Here is a 20,479-nt window from a genome sequence, read left to right as displayed (position 1 = left end):
GTTGTTCATGTGTGTAAAGCAGATAGATAAATAATGTATCATGCACATTTAGACAAACTTTAATGATTATAAAATAATTAATTGTTTCAGACATTGATCTGGGGGCATGTCCACCAAAGGCACAAGTTAGAAATTTGTATGACATAGTCTCTCATATTCATGTTATCATCACTGTGAGGTTCTGGCAGGGTTGCTGAGCCCAGTTATCTAGCACACTGTGGTGCCTGCTGTAACTTAGAACTGAAATAACCACTCTGAAACACCAAAGTTGTGTAGTTTTAATAAAGATGGATTGTTTGGGGCACGGTTATGCTGAATGATGGCTCCAGTGGCTCCAGCACAATTCTGAACTCAACAGTGATGTAAAATTGCTCACTGTTATGTCCACCATTCAGTAAGTTTTTCAACAAGTTTATAGAATCCAATTAGAAACCAATTAGACATATTTTGGGGGTTGAAATGCTTAACTGACACAGGCAGAGGAACGTTCGGACGTTGTACTGGTGGAAGTTTCATAAATCCACGTTTCTCACAAAGAAGCAGAAGATGCCTTGCGACGAGGCCTACAGGCTTTAAACACGGCCCTCATTCTTCATCCTACCTTGTGATCCTCAGAGCACAGGAAAGCTCTGAAGTGATGCCTGGTGGCTGTGCGCTCGAATCAAATTAGACCTTTATGTTCCCCTGCTGATCATTTCTTTTCAAGCCATGTCTCTTGAAGGTCACTTGACTCTCCTACCTGTCTCCTACCTGTCTCCTGATCAAAGACAGGAAATAGACACTGTTGTGTGAATTTGAAGGGAATATCATCATAGGGAATATCAAGTCTCCTGATTTTGTGGATTTTTTTCTGATGAAACACAATGATGAACTCCTGTAAGGCCAGCGGGAAGAACAAGAGGAGGAGCTTCTCAGATCTTAGTCAGGACATTACTTCACACTAGGGCATTAACAGAAAAGTTGTTTTGCAGATGCGTCGACGTCAGAGACACAAGTTGACGACCCCTAAGAGAGAAGTCGACAAGTTGTGTGTTTTTTCTTCCTCTTTCTATGCTCTCACTCCACAATCGAAGGTGGTCGGACATCTTGCTAAACACCTAAAGGTGTAGCAGAAGTGAGATGTGAGGCAGCTGAACCCTGTCTCACGTGGAACTGAACCTGACACATGCCACCGATCCGGGCTTGCGGGAGAATTATTATTCCCAGCAGAGATGTGGTGATGACTGATATGGTGAAGATGGTATAAACACTTCTCTCATTTCCTCCATCTGCCACAAGGACAGTCCAGCATGGGTTATTTTGCACCACCACACCAAAGTGGACTAAATAAAAGGAATTAACAGCCAGAGATGCTGGTGGTTTTTATAGTACATATGAAAATAGTCAACTTGTCAACTCTACTTCGACTTTATCGACAGGTAATTCAATTTGAAAAGTTGTTAATGCCCTGCTTCACACTTTACCCTGACATCTCAGATATTGTTATCAATACAATGTGCGCATCTGCACTGTGCAATGTTATATATAGGATGGTAGTGGGTAACACACTCAATGAACCAGAAGATCTGGGTTCAAATCCCATTACCATTGTGTCACTGAGCAAGACACTTAACCCCAAATTGCTCCAGTCCCTGTAACTACTGATCACCAGACATCTTCATGTTGTAAATAACTATTATTAAATATTATCAGTTCCAGTGGAGTGCTGTGTTCATTAACCCAAGTCTGAAGCAATAAAACTGTCCAACTTTTCACAAGTACAAGTTTTCTGGTACATCAGCTGAAGTAGGTTCAACTATATAATTAGTTCAATTATTGTTTATTATTCTTCTTGTAATATTTGTGTTAAAAAATTCGAAATCTGAAAATAAAATCAGTGAAAATATCTATCCACCCATTCAGTGTATACTAGTTTAATGTTTTTTACACGTCATTTCTGTCCTTGGCCACAACCTCTTAAAGTGAAAAATAAACTGACTACAGTATTTGTGCTGGGAGCTTTTGCCTGAGTAAGATAAGGAGCCAGCTGAGAGTCGAACTGCTGCCTCAGTCTGGCAGGTTGCTGCTGCAGAGGTCTGCTCAACCCCGCCGATTTCACGGCCAGCTGGCCGGGGCTCAGTGGGGACGTTTGTGTCGGGCAGTCTGGTACTGGGGGTCTCGGGGGAAGGCGTCTGGCACGGTGAAGGTCCTCTCCACTGCCATGTTAAGTGTTCGTGAATGGGCCATTTTGTCTGGTGGCCCTGGAAAAGCTTGACAGGCCGATGCGCCGGATTTATCTGAGGAATCCTGCCGCCGAGCGAGCTGCTCACAAGAAATGGGAGAGGAATTTTAAGTGGATTCCTCCGTGCCAAGAGGCCGGCAGTGGTATTTGATCTGCTGCCTAATGAGCAAAGGATAATTAAGGATGGTTTTAAAAGGTAATAGATTTTGGGATAATCGCTTTGAGTGGCATCTCCCCACAACTTCACAAGATCCTTTCCGAGGCAGAAGCTGTGCTTACCATCTTTGGAAATGGCTGCACTGAGTGGACCTTTTCCAGCAATCATGCCTGTGGTGAACTGGACAATGTTTTTGCCGTTTTGAATGGAAAAGACTCAATGATACTGTGATTGTGTGAACTTTTTTACCTCCCCCTGCCTCCCCCTTGTTGCCTCCATCGTCCACTGCTGAAGGGTGTGTAATTGTGTATTCGTGTGCGAACGTGAGAGGTATGGGTGGATGCACATGACGCTGCATTCCAGATTTCTGAGAGCAGCGTTTGCGGATGTCATCCCTTGAGCATGTGCTCTACGTGTGTGGCATGAGAATCACATGCGCAGAGTTCCGGTGTTTTCCAAAAAAAAAAACGATTCATTAACAGCCGGCAGTCAAGTTAGGCTCCAGCATCACTGTACGGTTGCCTGGCAACTGAGACCCTGTTCATAAAAAAACAGCCGCCGTGTGCAACAGGAGTCCTTTACCCATAAAAGAGCTGAGACATCTACTCTCGCCTCATTCAATTGGTTTTGCGGCACTGGCTTTCACTTCAAGACCACCACCAACAAGCTGGAGCCGCTGCCTCACCATAGATGAAGAAAGGGAGGTTCACGAATACGGACCCTGTCACACGTCCACTCAGCTAGGCTCATATAAACAGAGCAAGTGCCCAAAACTACACTGTGTGCATGATTAAACCATCAAAAACCTCAGGAATCAGTTCCTCGTGAACTCATATTAACTAACTACATTTAACGATGCTGTGAAAAGAATGGAACAAACACATGGAAGGGTTACATTAACCCTCCGACAGACTTTATTATTCAGTAATTAAATGGTATTAATTATTTTTTGTGGTCCCAGAGATTTTTTATTTTAGAAAATGATTAGACGTGAAAGTAAGATTCTCATTCAAAATAAGCCATAGCAGCACACACATTTGTCAAAGCTGAAGCTATCGGCTGTGATCTAGTAGAAAATGCAATGCATGATGCAGAGATTTCTGGATCAGGAAGCAATGCTGGTAATATTGGTTTCAGGCCAGGCGTTTTTATGTTTAGTGATTCTGTCAGGCGTTTTTGTTGTTTTATTATGTCATTTTAGTTTCATTAGAGGAAGCTGTTTTTCCTGCGCTCTGGCCGTTTATTATGTGGCCACAGCAGCACATACAATTAAATACCAGTTTAATACAAAGCAATAAAATGTATCTGTAGAAATGATTGTAATGACAGGCCAATTAAGTCCTCTTGCACTGAAGCACATCAGGCGACGTTTGCATGTCAACAAGATAATGCATCATCATAATCACCCCACAGCACAAACACATACGAAGACAAAAACACATTTTTTATGTCCTGTGACTTGCTTTTAATCAGCACCATTTTTCTCTTTTGGTGCTGAACATTACATACAGATCAGACAATACTGAGCCCCTTTTTTAGCAGCGTAGGCATGTTAGACGCTATATTTGTTCAATTTGATTAAAACAAAAAGGATTTAGATAAGAGTCTGAATTTCAGATTTGGACATGTATGTAAACGTTATGCCCTCGCTAATTCATGAGAGATTAAAAGAATTTTTTTAAAGACATCAAATTATCTGCACATTTATGTAACACATTTATAATACACGTTAATTATAACACTACATTCACCAAGAATTACAAACCAATGTGATAGAATTCTCAGTTATACTGTGAATCTGAGAGATGGCTTTACATCTCCAGCTGACAAAGTGCTCACCTTCAGTGATTCAGTCCTCCCCCCCAACACACACACACACACACACACACACACACACAATGTCAGCTGTTGCTGTCAAAAGATCAGGTCAAGTTAGGGATCAGATTGTTTTGACAGTATCCTTCTGAATGCACACTATCCAGCTTCTGCTGTTGAAAGATATGTGCTGGTCTAGGTACGATCTGTTTATACAGGGATTTACCAGCATTATGCACCATTGCTCAAAAGGTTAGGCAAATTTGGAAATGTCCTAGTTTTTGATGGGAGTCAATTATGTGGTGCTTTAAAATGACATCAAATGGGTGAGAACTAAAGTCCCCACACACTGCTCCCCGGGTGCCTGTCATGGCTGCCCACTGCTCACCAAGGGTGATGGTTAAAAGCAGAGGACTCATTTCGTTGTGTCACCGTGTGCTGTGCTGCAGTTTTTCACAATGACAATCACTTCACTTTCACAGGGTGCAGGTGTTTGCTTTTGCTTGGAACGTGGCATCAGTTTCCCAGCCAATTGTCAGCCCAAATGCATTTTAGACAGCGTAGGTGACATTTGTAAGAGACCGTCTTACACTTGCCTATGTCCAATTATCTCCTGACAGGGAAGAATACCTTGTGATGCTGGATGTCATTGATGCTGCCAAATGTTGGACAGTTAATTGCCTCTACAAGTGTCAGGTGTCCCTGTCTCTAAAGAGCTAGGCCTGTGGATAACTTAAATAATTTTGTTCTTTTTCCATGTGAAAATCTTGGCAGCATTTGAGAATTAGGTCTCTGGCAACATGTGCATAAGGTCGGGCACTCTGGTCAAAATAGGAATATGTTTCGGTTCAAATACGTAGGGGACACATAAACCATATATTTAAACCAAATTACTCACTTAAGACAGGTGTTAAAATGGAATACTGTTAACTCGCTGTTTCACCTTTGAACACAGGCCATAATTTTGTTTGTAAGCACATTTTTACAATTTTCTTTCAGTAACTCTTTACCTTATACCAAAGATAACCTCATTTCAGACCTGTGTTGAATGTAAAATTATGCAATAGTGTCACGGGTTGGGCTGGACATGGCATGAAGGAGGACGAACAGGATAGTTTTATACAATTGTATAAATAGAGACCAGGTGAACACGATCAGGGAACATTGCACAAGACGAACATGAAACTCCGGTCCGGACTCCGGAGTAACCCCTGCCGGTCCGGATCATGACAGTACTCCCCCCTCAAAGGCACTACCACCTGGGAGTGCCCACAAAACGGTCCATGAAAGGGGGGAGAAGTCCATAAGGACGAGTGGCGGCAGTCCTGCACCGGCGGCGTCAGTCCCGGGCCAAAGCACGGCTCGTCCGTGGGGGACCGGCATCCTGTCCGCCGTCCGCAGGCACCGTCACTCCGGTCAGTCTCTGGCACGCCCCGCTGGGAAGTTCGCCGCCTCCCTCGTCTCGGTTAACGCCGGGAGCACCTGAACTGCACGACCGGTCTCCTCGACCCCACGGTAGCTTTCGTAGGCCATCGAGGTGCGTTGCTGGAATCCGGACGAGACGGCGGCGTCGGGGGACGTCCATACATGGAATCTTGAACATGGAACTATGGAGCAGACGTCCTCCCGACCATCCACGGCTCCCTGGATCTCAGCGGGGAGTAGATCGGCTGCATCCACATGGTCGGGTCATTCTGTGGGTGGGACATGGCATGAAGGAGGACGCATTCGCACGATCACAGGACAGGGGTTTAATACAGACTTCACGAGACAAGGGAACATTAACGCACAATGACCCGACGGCGAACAGACACGAACAGGATAGTTTTATACAATTTATACAATGAAACTCCGGTCCGGACTCCGGATCCGGAGTAACCCCTGCCGGTCTGGATCATGACAAATAGAATTACTGCATGTTGACTGTGTACTTTGTAATGTGTGTATCTCACTGCACTCTGATATTCAGAACATCTCTACATATATTTGTTCTGCATGTTCTATAAGCACAAACACACACACACACACACACACACACACACACACACACCATGTTTGTGTCTTGTATTGTGTGCACTGTTCGAAGTAAATCCCCTGTCCAAAGTCATGCGAATACATCCTTCCTGTTCTGTCCTGTTCCCGCTGCCGCATATGAACCAGACAAACACAAAGTCACAATTTGTTCTATATGTGAAATCCTAAAAATGTTGAACACAAAAAACATGAATTAATGTCGCATCCACCCTGTTAGTTTAATGTACCTTAATGCACCTAATAAATGTAATTATCTCCTCTTCCTTCTTGATGGAGGATTATTTATCTGCTGTCATAGTGCACCTTTCCCGTCGCTCAGTGACGGAAATGATTAAATATCCTTCCATTCCATATTTTTTATTCTTCTTGTTCACTAGAACACGCCTGATATTATATCACCGTGTACTACTGCAGTTGTTAAATGTTATCTCAGTGCTCAGAGTGTCAGGAAGATTAGGCTTTTCTGAGCTGCCCATATTCTCCCCAGCATTTTCTGAGCTGCCCATATTCTCGCCAGCTTTTCCATGTCAAACTGGTCAGTAAACAGGTTTATGGTGGGTTTTATGTGGCTGCTGACAGGGTCTGTATGCTTGATGTGCTGAAAATCTAAAATAAGACATCTTTCTGCGAGGCAGGGCAGCCCGATAAAAAGATTTATCGAAGGTGCAGACACTTGTAATCCTTTCTTTGTCATCGCCAACGGCGGGGATACACAGAGCTCACATGGGTTTGACACTGTTATCACCCAATCACCCGGCGGAGGTCTTTTCAGTGTTGCCAGGTTCGCGTTTTTCCCCGCTGTAGGTGAAGAGGGATCTCCACCCACAGAATTACATGGGTAGCAAAATATTTAATAAACTATTTGCTACTGTATTCCAGAATATTTAATGTCCAATAGAGGTAATCATGCTATAGCAAATAATAGTGATGAAACCTTACACACACACACACACACACACACACAGGCACACACACATACAGGAAACGAACTGGATCTAGGAGACACTGGACCGGTGTGGATCTCTCCTTTTGAGGTCCGAATGTAATAAAGTCAGCAGGCAGCCGTTCAGGCCTCAGCTGATAAACGCCCCCTGTGTGTCTGAGGAACCTCAGGTCGCCAAGGTAAACCATTCACCGATTTGTCAGGCCATACAGCAATAATGTGGGCTCTCAAAAAGTGTCGGTATAGGCAGGGAAAATGTCAGCCTTGATAAAGCACATTTGCTCAGATTTAGTTTTTAAAACTTTCCCTGAAAGCCATGGAAACCTCAAAATGGAAAAATAAGCTCGAGTGGGAAATATATTCTCTCAGCGTCCACATTCTCATCATTATATTACTTTATTATCATTATATTACTATAGTTTCTGTGTTAACAGTCATGTTTATCAACCATGTAAAGCATCTGCTGACATCAGCAGCCAGAGAGCGAGAGGAAGCCCTGATGTAGCAATTGTTTATTGGGGTTCAGAAGGCAAATGATGTCCTGACAAATCGTGACATCATATTACTGAAGGAAAGCTGATTTACTGGTTGAGTCAAGGAACTCACCTCTTCTTATGTCATAAAACAAATGTTTAGGTATGTATACATATATATATGTGTGCATTTGCAATTCTTTCTAGTTTTTGTATAGTGTAGTGCACCATTTTGTGGGGGAATATGACATGGGAAGACTGAAACCAAATTGCACGTTTGGTGTCGGTGCTCCTCTTGCATCGCCCTGAAAGCACATCCCCCACAGCGAATCACAGCTGGTAGCATCAGCCTCATTGGGAATCCTTTTCTGCAGCAAGTCACTACATCTCAGATCTTCCAGAAGGATTTAATGGGCGGTTCGCCGTACTCGCTTTTACGCACTCCTTGCCTCATGATCGGGAAGGACAGTGAATGAGCTGTCTTTTGTCTTTTGGTCGCTGATGTCACCTGATCATCATGCAGATGGAGTCTCTCTCTCTCTCTCTCTCTGTCTGGGTCCCACCTCTCTTTTTTGGATCAGCACCATGGACAGGGATCCTCCCATCGAGCTGGGATGTTAATGAAGATGCAGGGTCACACCGTCTTGCAGAGAGCACTTGAAGAGTGAAATGAAGAGCACAGGAAAGAGGAACAATCGGCACTAAGAAGCATCCATCTCCGTCATGCATCTCTTGTTTTAATTAGATAGTTCATGCGGATACACATTCAGCTCATAAGACTGCATTAAGAGTTCTTCTGAGTGCTTTTCCGTGATAAACATGCATGTTCACATTTCTTCATGACCGGCTTCCTTACTGTCCATTTTAGGACTGGGTCTGTTCATTTTCAAGCCTCTAAATGGCTTGGCTGCATTTCAGAGCCAAATCAGAGCGCAGAACAAGATGCTCTCCGATCTTCCCATACCTCTGCTCAGCCAGTGAAGACCCATTTCTTCGTTCTCGTTGGCATTTAGTTAAAGTAGATGGTTTATTTACATTGAAAAAGAAATCCAAATTAAAGCATCCTTCAAAAAGATCTGCATGTTTCTGTAGTTGTTCAGGTTCCATCATCATGTCAACTGAAAATTCTCTTACTTCCGCACAGTGCAGTGATATAACATCATTTTCAATTAAAACTGTGCAGGTATGATTCAGAACTAGGAGACCATGTCCACAAGAAGCATTTCTCTTCTGACACTGTGGTGAAGCCGCATAAAAGATTTAGCTCTACAGCCCTGAGAATGACCAAAAATTCGACCCAACGACTTTCCACTGAAATGTAGATGAGAGGCAAAGTGCGCAGTGCAAATACAGGGAAGGGCTTCATGTGCAGTTTTCAGAGCCTGTTCTACTAGTTTTTTTTTTGTGTGTGTGTATGACAATAATGTGAACATTCTATAATCCTTACAGATAAAGCCTGTAAAGTCAGTGTTTGCCGGGGTCTTCTCTGTGATGCCGTTTGATCGCACTTTAAAAACCAGTTCAGGATGTCATGATCACAACAATTAAAGCAACTTAAACCGAACCCCCTGAATTCTGCTCGACTCCTTGCAGGTGCACTTCTGTTTGAGAAATGTTTTGCAAAAAAAAGGTCATTGAATTAAACGTAATTATTACATTTAAAATATTGTTTTTTTGTTATTGTTCTTTTCATTCTCTCATGTCATTTCACGAAAAAAATAAAATAAGTGTCTGCTGCAACAACCATAAGCCTGTATTATACTTTCTGGACTGATAAGACATTTCGACTGGGAAAGACACACATTTTTGATGAAATCGTTTTAAATCGATGTAACTTTCCACTCTAGTTAGGTGCGAGGCGATGCATTTTGGATAAAAATGATCACACGTTTATTATCACATACACGTGCTCTCTCTCTCACACACACACGCAAACACACACACACACACTCACTCACTCACACTCAGATATTATCACATATATAATATATGTAGATCACGTGATGCTTTTATGATGAGGGGTCCACGGAGCGTCTCCGGGCGCCGGTATTGAACAGCTGCAACTTTAAGATGCCGCCCACCTCCCCTCCGCCGGATCCGACAATGGTCTTTACCGAGAGGGGCTGCTTCTCGACGCGCAATTTGTAACGTGCCGCGTCTCTCTCTCCCTCTCTCTCCCCCTCTCCCTCTCTCTCTCTCTCTCTCTCTCTCTCTCTTTTTGCCCTTTATTTACCAATGGCTCTTTCCGGGGAGCAAGATGTCATCGGCGAGCCGGGCGACCTCCAGTCGGTGAACATGCCAGCGGCGGATTTACGCGCCGAGCTGCTGTAACCGGGGGCGCCGGCGGAGGAGGCGGCCGCTCCGGCCGGGAAAGGACCGCGGCGGTCACCGATCTACGGGAGGGGGGACGCGGGGCGGCCCGGGAGGAGACCGTGAGTACGACGCCGGTGGCTCCGCGCGTTCTATCCGCCCCGGAGCGCCTCAAGGTGATCGGCGCAGCCGCCACCGGCCGAGGCGGGGAAACTTCTCCCAGATGTTCCGCGGAGGCAGGGAGCTTCTTCTCGGAGCGGAACGTCGGAGGAGAAATAGAGGAAGGAGGCTGGAGCGGTCGGGCAGGGAGGGAGACGCATGCATGATGTAATGCACTTGAGACAATGGCCACGGATTCTCCCGAATTAGCGGCACATGACGGGAGGAACCTCACACGAACCGGAATAAATGACGTGACGTAAAAAGAAAGACCCCCGGTGTCCCGCCAATCCATATCTACTCAGTAAAAATGAATTCAACATATATATATATATATATATATATATATATATATATATATATATATATATATATATATATATATGTGTGTGTGTGTGTGTGTGTGTGTGTGTGTGTGTGTGTGTGTGTGTGTGTGTGTGTGTGTATGTATATATATATATATATATATATATATAGATATAGATAGATAGATAGATAGATAGATATAGATATAGATATAGAATCACAATACAACAAAGAGCATTGATTCAATACAGTCAAGCTTTATAAATATTATTATTATCGATTTTTTAATGAAATCTTTGTTGAGCACATTTCAGAAGAACCAATGGTTCTCCAAGAGTGTACCAGCCAAATGAATGGTCACCATCACACACAGCATGCTGGGTAGTGATGACAGAGCCAGACCCCACTGTCTTCTTGGAGCGACCAAATGTGTGAAACCCGCTTTGGAAGGATGTGCAAATTTTACCTTTAAACTGTTAGAAAATGTACCTGGCCGACAAATAATACGCCCCGCCGGTGCATAGTACTCATTTGTACAACCTTCATTCAGTAGATCGCTTCCGTTCAGTAGCTCTGGAGGAGGCCTGTGGCATTCATGTGCGCACAGATTAATGTGAATCAAACAAATTAAATGGCAGTACCGACGCCAAGCCGTGTTTCCTGATGCCCTCACTTGACCACATTAATATTTCACCGGCGCCACAGTCCTTTTCGATTTTCTCCGCTTGTTAGTTCCGCTGATAAGCGCGGGAAAACGCAAATGACAGCAGTTGCATCGCGTTCATGCACAAAATCTGGGATATTCTGTTACATATTTTGCAGGGGGTGACAGCGTGTGGTATTTACTCTGCTGAACGGCCTCAGGTGCACTATGCCACCCAGCGGGTCACGGTGGGGTCGCGTGAGGAACTGTGGCAAAGGCGCACCCCGCCCTCACCTCTAGTCCTTCCCATCGATCGGTGGTTGGCGTGACTTTGCAGCTGTAGGGTTGAGCCACCCTGGCGAGGACCCACTTTCCACTCTGGAGTGTGAATGAATGGCTGGGTCTCGTGTCTGTGTGTGTGTGTGTGTGTGTGTGTGTGTGTTTCTCAGTTTGCTTTTCCCTAGTTCCCAGTCCCCTAATGGCCCTAAGACAGATGAAAGCCTCTCACCCTGCACCCCTCCCTACACGTCCACCCCCCCTTTCACTGTGATTTAATACACATTAGGAACAATGTCATTTACATTCGTTTAGATAAAAAAGACGCTGCTCGGAAGGCGGTATGATTAAACGGGCCACGAGTCAGCACCACGGACAGCTCCTCTTTATTATGACGTAATATCCCTTTAACACAGTAAATATGTTAAATAAATGCAGGGAATTGACTCATTCTATAAGGAATCTACGTCCATGTAAAAAAAAATAAGATAATGCCGCATCTGATTGCGAGAAAAATGAAAACATGTCAACTCCTTACCATAGGCTGCTGTTAACATCAATCTTTTTGTGATCTGAACAATATGTCAATGTGATTTGTAGCTGGGCAAAGTGTTATTTTTTGGTGTGAAGATTGTAAGGATAGAATCAGTTCTTGTGTCTGTACTCATTATCATACCACATTTCATAATCACTTTATGCTATTTACATACACAAACACACACAGGGTACACACACTCACACAAGCACACATTTAACAATACTGAGAATTCAGGGTGGTGGCCAGGAACTTTTCCCACAGAAGATTCACTAATTGCGTGTCCCATTTCCCATGTATTTGTTACAGTAAAATGTCTGGATGTCTAGCATGTGACACTGCTTTGAGATGACATTCAGACACATCACATGCCATGTCTGGGTTGTAGGGAATGCAGTAGGTCCTTTACTGAGAAAAAGACAGAAAAAAAATTAATAAATAAAGAGAGGTATTCATTTTTTGAAGAAATGTTAATGTAAAACCATGTAAAAATGTAAAAACATATAAACAGTACAGGCCAAACGTTTGGACACACCTTCTCATTCAATGTGTTTTCTTTATTTTCATGAAATCCACATGTGTTCATTCATAGTTTTCATGCCTTCAGTGAGAATCTATGAATGTAAATGGTCATGAAAATAAAGAAAACACTTTGAATGAAAAGGTGATTCCAAACTTTTGGCCTGTACTGTATATGGCAACACATTGCATGAAACATAACACCACTATTTCAGACAAAGGACTTCCCCGGAGCTAGTCCTCAAGGGGCCTTCAAACTGAATGAAGGCATGTCTGGTCATGTACTCCATCCCGACATCCCTCTGAAAGCATCCTTATCCTATTATGTTTCTACGGGCTGTCCGTTCTTGTAATGTAAACTGTAATTGATATTACATTTATTGTGATGTAGTGCTCACATTCTCGATGACATTCAGCTTTATTGATGACAGGAATGTGGTGGTAAGTTTAAAAATATGGTGAAAGGTGAACAGAAAGGTGTCCCTATTTCCCAGGTTCTCCTCATTTATTTGATGCTTATAAGACATGAGCACATGATGAATCTTTACACTTATCAGCTTTATCAGCACGCAGCATTGTTCACATGAATAAGATTAACCAGAGGCATTAGAAAAAACAAGATCCTGAGTAGCCGCTTGCTTCTTCATGCAGGGCATGCTGGGTAATGTTATAAAACCAGTGTAAAACCTGGGACCAAACCCCACTATGGTTGTCTGTCTTGTTAAATGAGATTTTTACCAATATTATAACATTTCATGTTATTCATACTTTTTAGGTTAATTGTGTTTATCTGGTTACTGTTGTGAGAGAGGAACGGATGAAATTTCAGTGAAATTGCAGACGTTTCACTGGTCCTTACTCAACACCCCACACTGGTCCTCACTCATTCACAAAAATAAAAGACCATGGGCCCAACTCTGTCCATGCATTACGCACTAGGCTACAGGGTCTAATGATTTGTTTAGTGCAAATCAGAACTATGTCCATTCCTGCAAGTGTCTTAATGATATTATAATAATACATGTATAACATATTTGTTGCAACGGTCTCTACAAATATGCCAGTGATCCTCTGTGTGTTCTAGTGAAACGTTGTGTTGTGTAGTCGGGCGTCTCTGGCTTTGGACTGGTGGACCCTAATGCTTTGTACAAATCAGTGTGCTTGAACGTGACCTGTCTACTCCTACTGCATGCGAGTTTACCCAGAGACGATGAGCGTTTTACACCATGTGTGCGTGTTGTTTCATGTCAATGTCTGGTTGGTGGAGGCAGTGACGGTAGAGGGACTGGGGAGACTTTATCTTAATTTATTGATTGGTGGAATAAAGCCTCTGTGAACGGGGGTGGGCGGTCTCTTTCACTTTTTCATCTCGCTACCCTACTTTCCTCTCACATATTCATTCACACACTTGGTGTTGTGCTACGTCTTGAGATTTTGGTCCCTAGACCACCTTATCTGGCACATGCTGATTAATTCTGGTGAATGAATCCCTCATTTATAATGCATGTCTGCTTTATAAATTCATTCCTTTGTCATTTGTCTTGTTACTCGCTTTTCTTTAAACATTTCAGACATATTTTGGTGAAAGGCCAAGGGTATTGACAGCGGAGTGGGCTCCACAATTGTTCTTTATTGATCGCACGTCAATATGCCAGTATCCGCAGTGCACAGATGAGACCGGGCTTCTTCATGTTCCTTCATGCTGCACAGGGAATTAGTGTACCGTCACGTTATCGCATCGACAAAACACCAGATAGGGAGTGTGAGGTTTAACAACTTTACATAATTTGTTAAAATTGTTGTAATAATAATGTACATTATTTTATTGGTCAGCTGATGACTGCAATGTTAATTGATGCATATAGTAACACACACATACACACACGGAATTGTTTACTGACCATTGGTGTTTCTCAATGCAATTTATTATATGTAAAAAGAATGAAAATATGCATTACAATATGCACTTAAGTTACATACAAGGCACAAATTATGCAAGACAAATAGTGCACAGTATATGCACAAACTGCACAATGATAATGTGCTCAGTGTGTGGAAATATCAGAGACAATAATCAATCAGATCAGGATATTGATGATTAATGCTAATTATTGTTCCCCTACAAATACTGATTAAAAAGTCTGTCATCAAACTCACCTCCTGGTTTGTGAAGATGTCGTTGTCATGGATCGACTGGGAAACATATTAAATGGTGACCTGCATGTCTCCTTCTTTTCCTGCACATAGGGACGATAGCGGTTGTGGGCCTGACCCACTGCTACTTCATATGGATGACCGTTCTTCTTTTGTTGAACTGCTACAAAGACAATAACCATAGCTGTACTTTTATCCAGACCCCAACATCCTGTCAGCATAAACATGTGACCTGCTGATACAGAACCTTCTTACTTTCACTGGAACAAGCCTCGTATACTTTTTACGAACTAGACAAAAGGAAAAAACGACAAACAAAAACTTAGAGCGCCCCAAAATCAGTCTTGGATGGACTGAATCCAGTATTTGTAGACGCGGATGTGGAAGGGTGACAGTGCTTAGTAGATTAAGAGGGTGAAAGCATGAGGGAAGAGTTCTTCTCTTGTGAGTTGGTGCAGTCTTTGTTCACCAGAACTTTATGCAACAAAAGAACCCCCTAGAAAATAATGTATTTGCCAAGCATTTATGTTCCTGTTTCATTTCAGTGATTGTTTTATTCCATGCCTGGCACCCAGAAGAGTAGAACAGGGACTGCAAACAAAAAAACGAAGTATCTGGAGGTACTCAAAACCATAGTATTGGCTTTAATTAAAAGGGTCTTGAAGAAATTATTGTGCAGTCTATCCAGCATACTATGTGTAATGAACCCCCTTGTGCCTATAGTGGACCCTGCTCATGAATATATATTAGTACATACCAATGTGCATGCAGTATTTCAGCAGAATAAATTATGGGTGAACATACGTGGAGCGCTGAGCTTTTTCTGATATCCACGGTCTGATGGTTCTGGCTCTTTTAGAAATATATATTTACACTAACATGAAATTTACTTGAATGGTTCTTAGATTGAATTTATTCATAGAGAGATGGAATGACAGACAGGCGAGTCGTAGGTTACCCAGGACACCCCTCGGTCCTCCGAACAGCTGCTCTTTATTCTCATGATCCAGTCCCACTGCGTGGTGTAACCTCACCTGCAGCAGACGGCCACGGTTGACCAGGCCCGTGTTCTCTGTGCGGAACGAGAGCAGGTGTGGCTCTGGCCTGGGGCCTGTTGTCATGGCGAGAGGCAAGCGTCCTGCCAAGAGGCAGTGCTGAGGGACAGAGCTGTCATTTTTCCCCCACCGGGGGCACCGTGCTGTGCCGTGCTGGGCGGCAAATGAGGAGGCGATTACTAGGGTCTGTGTTTGTTCCTGACCAGTGGCACTGGCATGATAAACCCATGGCAACAGGACATGCCTCTATGCCTGTGGCCCCACAATCATCCCAGACTCCCATTCTATACTTTTTCTGGATTCATGAAATCGATTTACAACATACTAAAGTGGCGCTGTCTATCAACTTGTACCTGTCCCGCAATAGTAATGGGCTAAAATTACTTTGAATAAGCTATATAAAATAAATGTATGTTTACAATTAAACATTTTGTGGCGAGCCGTGCATGGTAGGTGGAATAATCTTGATATATTGTGAAGTATCCATGTGTGATGAAATAAATGGAGTATCTTGTTAAACACACAGCATGTACTTCCCTTTCGAGATTCGCCTCTCTGGCCAGTCTAAGCCGACAGCGCCAGAAGAGAAGCAGATCCGCGGAAACCCACGTAATTTTTCAGATGTTAACCTTTGATTTTGGTGCAATGTAGGGTGGAGGCCATATAGCTCCATCCTACATTGCAAAAACTGTAAACCAGAGACCAATGTAGATAGCTTTATTCTAAGTGTTCTTTTGCTTGATGCATTTTACATGACATTCCCACAAACCATGTAATCCACAAAGTTCATTTCCCAGAGACAAGGTGGTGTTTTAAATAGTGGTGCACCACACAAGCTCATTTTTTCTAAAAACACAGGATTTTGTCTTGCAGTGAAATGTTTGTGCTATGAACCAATGGGATTTCAAACCTCAGAATTTTTTTTACATTCCTGTGAATGGAACAAGAAAAACAACTCTAGTGAGAGCGCCCCAGGTGGACGGTTTCTGTATCTGCATTCCTGTAACCACTCAGTGTAAAAGCGCCCATGTTTCAATGTACAGCCTAGGAATTGGGATAAACACACAAAAAATGAGACCCAGATATCAAAAATACAAATGACAATGCGGCGGTCAAAAATATAAACATATTATTTTATGTTTTATTATAACATTTTATTTATGAAAGTGAAGTGATTGTCACACGTGATACACAGCAGCACAGCACACAGTGCACACAGTGAAATTTGTCCTCTGCATTTAACCCATCACCCTGAGTGAGCAGTGGGCAGCCATGACAGGGGCCGGGGGAGCAGTGTGTGGGGACGGCGCTTTGCTCAGTGGCACCTCAGTGGTACCTTGGCAGATCGGGATTCGAACCAGCAACCTTCTGATTACGGGGCCGCTTCCTTAACCACTAGGCCACCACTGCCCCTTTATCGCCTTGCCCTGCTTGTGTCCACCCCTCACAATGTAAATTTTCTCTCTGTGTTTTTCCCAGTATCTGCCATACATTTGCATTTATGGGTACTGGCTTTTCTTCACTGATTCATTGTTGTTCCTGTGGACTCTATTCTCTGTCATTTTGATTTTGAGACACATTTTTTTTTTCAGTGACCTATGAAGCGACCTAGTACAGATATTGACTTGGTCACATTCAGATGGGCCCCTGATCTGCTTGTGTCTGTCTCAGAGTTTTTGTGTAACAGATAGCTTCCCTCAGAGGACAAGGGCCAAGCAAAGACAGGCCAGCACCCAAAACACACAGCTGACACGTGCACACACGTATATCTGCTGAGTTATGCAACCAGCCCATGGAGAAGATGCAGGCTGGCCCACAAAGTAATGCAAGCGTGAAATCTGGGGCAGGAGCGCATAGCCTCCCAAGACATGTGCAGAGCACTCCAGCTGCACAACACAAGCGCTGCTGCTACTGAGTCATGGCCTGACACACACACACTCACAAAATACTACCTCCAGACATGTGCATGTGTACACTTTTAAGCATATTTATGGATATGCACACACACATACAAACAGACAGAATAATACACCTCCCCCAGATATACATCATATCATACACATTGATACACATGCATGCAGACAAACAATGAAGTGTGCACACACACACACGCACACACACACCATACACACACAGCCTGTCCTTGCCAAGGGAAGCGGGAGAAGCCCAGAGCAGAGGCATGCAAGAGCCCAGCCTGAAGGAAGTGCTGTCCACCCCCACACACAGTTATAATCACACACATGCACATACAGAGAGCGACTTAGAGGGGCCTGTCCAGCCTGCAGTCAGACGCGGTGACAGGATTGATTTTAAGAAGAGTCGGCAGGAATCAGTGTGAATTAACAGTGCACGCTGCTGTCCACAGACACCCTATATTGGGTACAAAATGGATTTAGACCTGAAACCGAATAAATATACATTGCTGTAGCTAGTGTCACTCTTTCATCTAGTATTTAATTTAGGACTGTGCACGTCGGGGACTGTGAATTCAAATGTTCTCATAATGTATAGTGATACTGAAACTAGTGTGACCAAAAAAATATGATTGTTCTCATTATTACCCCATAGTTCTGGTTTGTATTGTACCAGGTGCTGTGACAGTGTATATATTAATCTTAATGTTTACATTTTAAATAAGGTATTGTGTACTATAAATGAATTGAATTTCTTACACAATTCTTATATAACTGTTTTTTGTGATATAAGGTATTACATGTTATTATTTGTGGTTGAGGGGGGTCCTTAAAAATCACAAGAATGGAAAGGAATAGAAGAGAGTTGTGTTTGTTGGATCCTCAGTTTGATCTTCAACCTCATTCTCCCACAGGCAGCGATGATGTGCGAGGTGATGCCCACCATCAGCGAGGACACTGCCATGAGCCAGCGGGGGTCCCAGAGCAGCGCGTCGGACCCCGACTCGCACTTCGAGCAGCTGATGGTGAACATGCTGGACGAGCGCGACCGACTGCTGGACACTCTCCGGGAGACGCAAGAGAGTCTGGGACTGGCTCAACAGCACCTGCAGGATGTCATTTACGACCGAGACTCCCTGCAGCGGCAGCTCAGCTCTGCTCTGCCTCAGGTATCACAGGCCCCCGGCGCAACCACACAGATGATTAGAGGTGTTTCGGTGACCACACTCACTTTTCATTGCAATACAAACCGGAAAAACATCTACAGTGGTGCTCTGTGATTGGGTTTCATACACCCAATTTACAAGGCTGCCTACGACCATCAGATAAGAATGTCAGTTTTCCTCCACCCAGATATAAAGTTCTGGACTGGTACCAAAAAAATCCACGCTGTGCTGGCAAGGAAAGAACACATTTTTAAAAGGATGCCATTTAACATGCTTTCTCTAGATAACATACTGAATTATGGAGGCTTTTTGCTAAACATTTGCTAATGTATTGATTTGGACTGTGAGAAAAATCTAATGAAGTTACTGCATAAATAAGACATGAAGTGAAAGTGAAGTGATTGTCACACGTGATACACAGCAGCACAGCACACAGTGAAATTTGTCCTCTGCATTTAACCCATCACCCTTGGTGAGCAGTGGGCAGCCATGACAGGCTCCCGTGGAGCAGTGTGTGGGGATGGTGCTTTGCTCAGTGGCACCTCAGTGGTAACTTGGCAGATCGGGATTCGAACCAGCAACCTTCTGATTACGGGGCCGCTTCATTAACCACTAGGCCACCACTGCCCCACATCAGTGTAATGGCATTTCAATGCAACTTTTCTTCAGCCATAAACACCTGTAAAAGCACAGGTGCGCACACACTGCTCCCCGGGCGCCTGTCATGGCTGCCCACTGCTCACCAAGGGTGATGGTTAGAAGCAGAGGACACATTTCGTTGTGTCACCGTGTGCTGTGCTGCAGTGTTTCACAATGACAATCACTTCACTTTCATTTCACTTTCATCCTCATACTCAGGTTGTCTTGGTAAAAAAACTCACCTTTGATAATGCAGGGTGGGGTGCACACACACAAAAAATCCAAGCCAGGATTCAAACTCACAACCTTGAAGGTGTGATGTCATTGTGCGACACCATGATGAACAAATAACAAACCCAATATTTAGAAATGCAAAAAGGGTTTCAACACAGCTACACAATGGTGTCTTTATTCCACCGACTGTCAGAAAAGTGCAGAACCACATCAGCACGACCGTGACAGTCGAGAATATTCATGTCACTGTAACAGTGCGAAGTTATGAGTGGGAATGGTCTTGCGCCTGTGTGTGTGTTTGTGTATGTGTTTTTCTTTCTACGTGTACAAATTGTCTGGATGCTTTTGTTCCACGTTGCTTCTGCACTGATGGTGGTCTCAGAGGAAAAGTTTCAAATGTGGGGAGTGATTTCATCTTGGAGTCTTTTTTTTTGGAACAGAACGTCTTACATAATTATTGCTATATCAAGATTAGCTGCTTTTCGGCACAAAGCGTGTCAGTAATTCCAGTCACAAGACTTTGCTGCCGCCTTTCCAGAAAATTCAGGCATGGAGAAAGTGAAAGCTGTGTGCAGACATCATGGTTCCAGAAGGATTTCTTAAATCCTGTGCTTTGGATGAGTGCGGAGGACATGTGGGGAAATGTAACTTGCTTGTTGTCACTGGTGTTGCGAGAGCTCTGCTATAACAGGGACTGTCATGAGTGACCCGTATTCAGCCTTACGCTAAGCAAATGGCTGAGGTGTCGTCAATGAACGGCTTCTGTCGCTGACACTCCACTCAAGTGGCTCCCACGATTGTTCCCCATTGCTACACGTAGCTTTGTTCTCTGGTTCTGGTTCATTCGCTTGGTAAAGAGGGCAGTTCCTACCAACGCTGCAAGCAGTGTTCAAGCATGTGCAAGAAGACACCATTGATATTCAAATC

General features: G+C 43.6%; 1 protein-coding gene across 14 annotated transcripts in view; it reads left to right on the top strand.

The window, feature by feature from the left end:
* Positions 1–9,750: 9,750 nt before the first annotated feature.
* Positions 9,751–20,479, top strand: part of ppfia2 (PTPRF interacting protein alpha 2) — a 131,780-nt gene continuing 121,051 nt past the window's right edge. For 6 of the 14 annotated variants that reach the window (XM_028955054.1, XM_028955050.1, XM_028955049.1 and 3 more), the window contains exons 1-2: positions 9,753–10,075; positions 18,428–18,682. In XM_028955054.1, the coding sequence (XP_028810887.1) occupies positions 18,434–18,682 (249 nt within the window). In that variant the 5' untranslated portion in view covers positions 9,753–10,075; positions 18,428–18,433. Of the gene's footprint in view, positions 10,076–18,427; positions 18,683–20,479 lie in introns of all 14 variants that reach the window. The other 8 variants (XM_028955044.1, XM_028955040.1, XM_028955039.1 and 5 more) reach the window with 4 other exon arrangements.

The sequence above is a fragment of the Denticeps clupeoides genome, chromosome 15, assembly GCF_900700375.1.
Source record: "Denticeps clupeoides chromosome 15, fDenClu1.1, whole genome shotgun sequence".
Lineage (NCBI taxonomy): Eukaryota > Metazoa > Chordata > Actinopteri > Clupeiformes > Denticipitidae > Denticeps > Denticeps clupeoides.
This window is presented reverse-complemented; position numbering and strand designations above follow the sequence as displayed.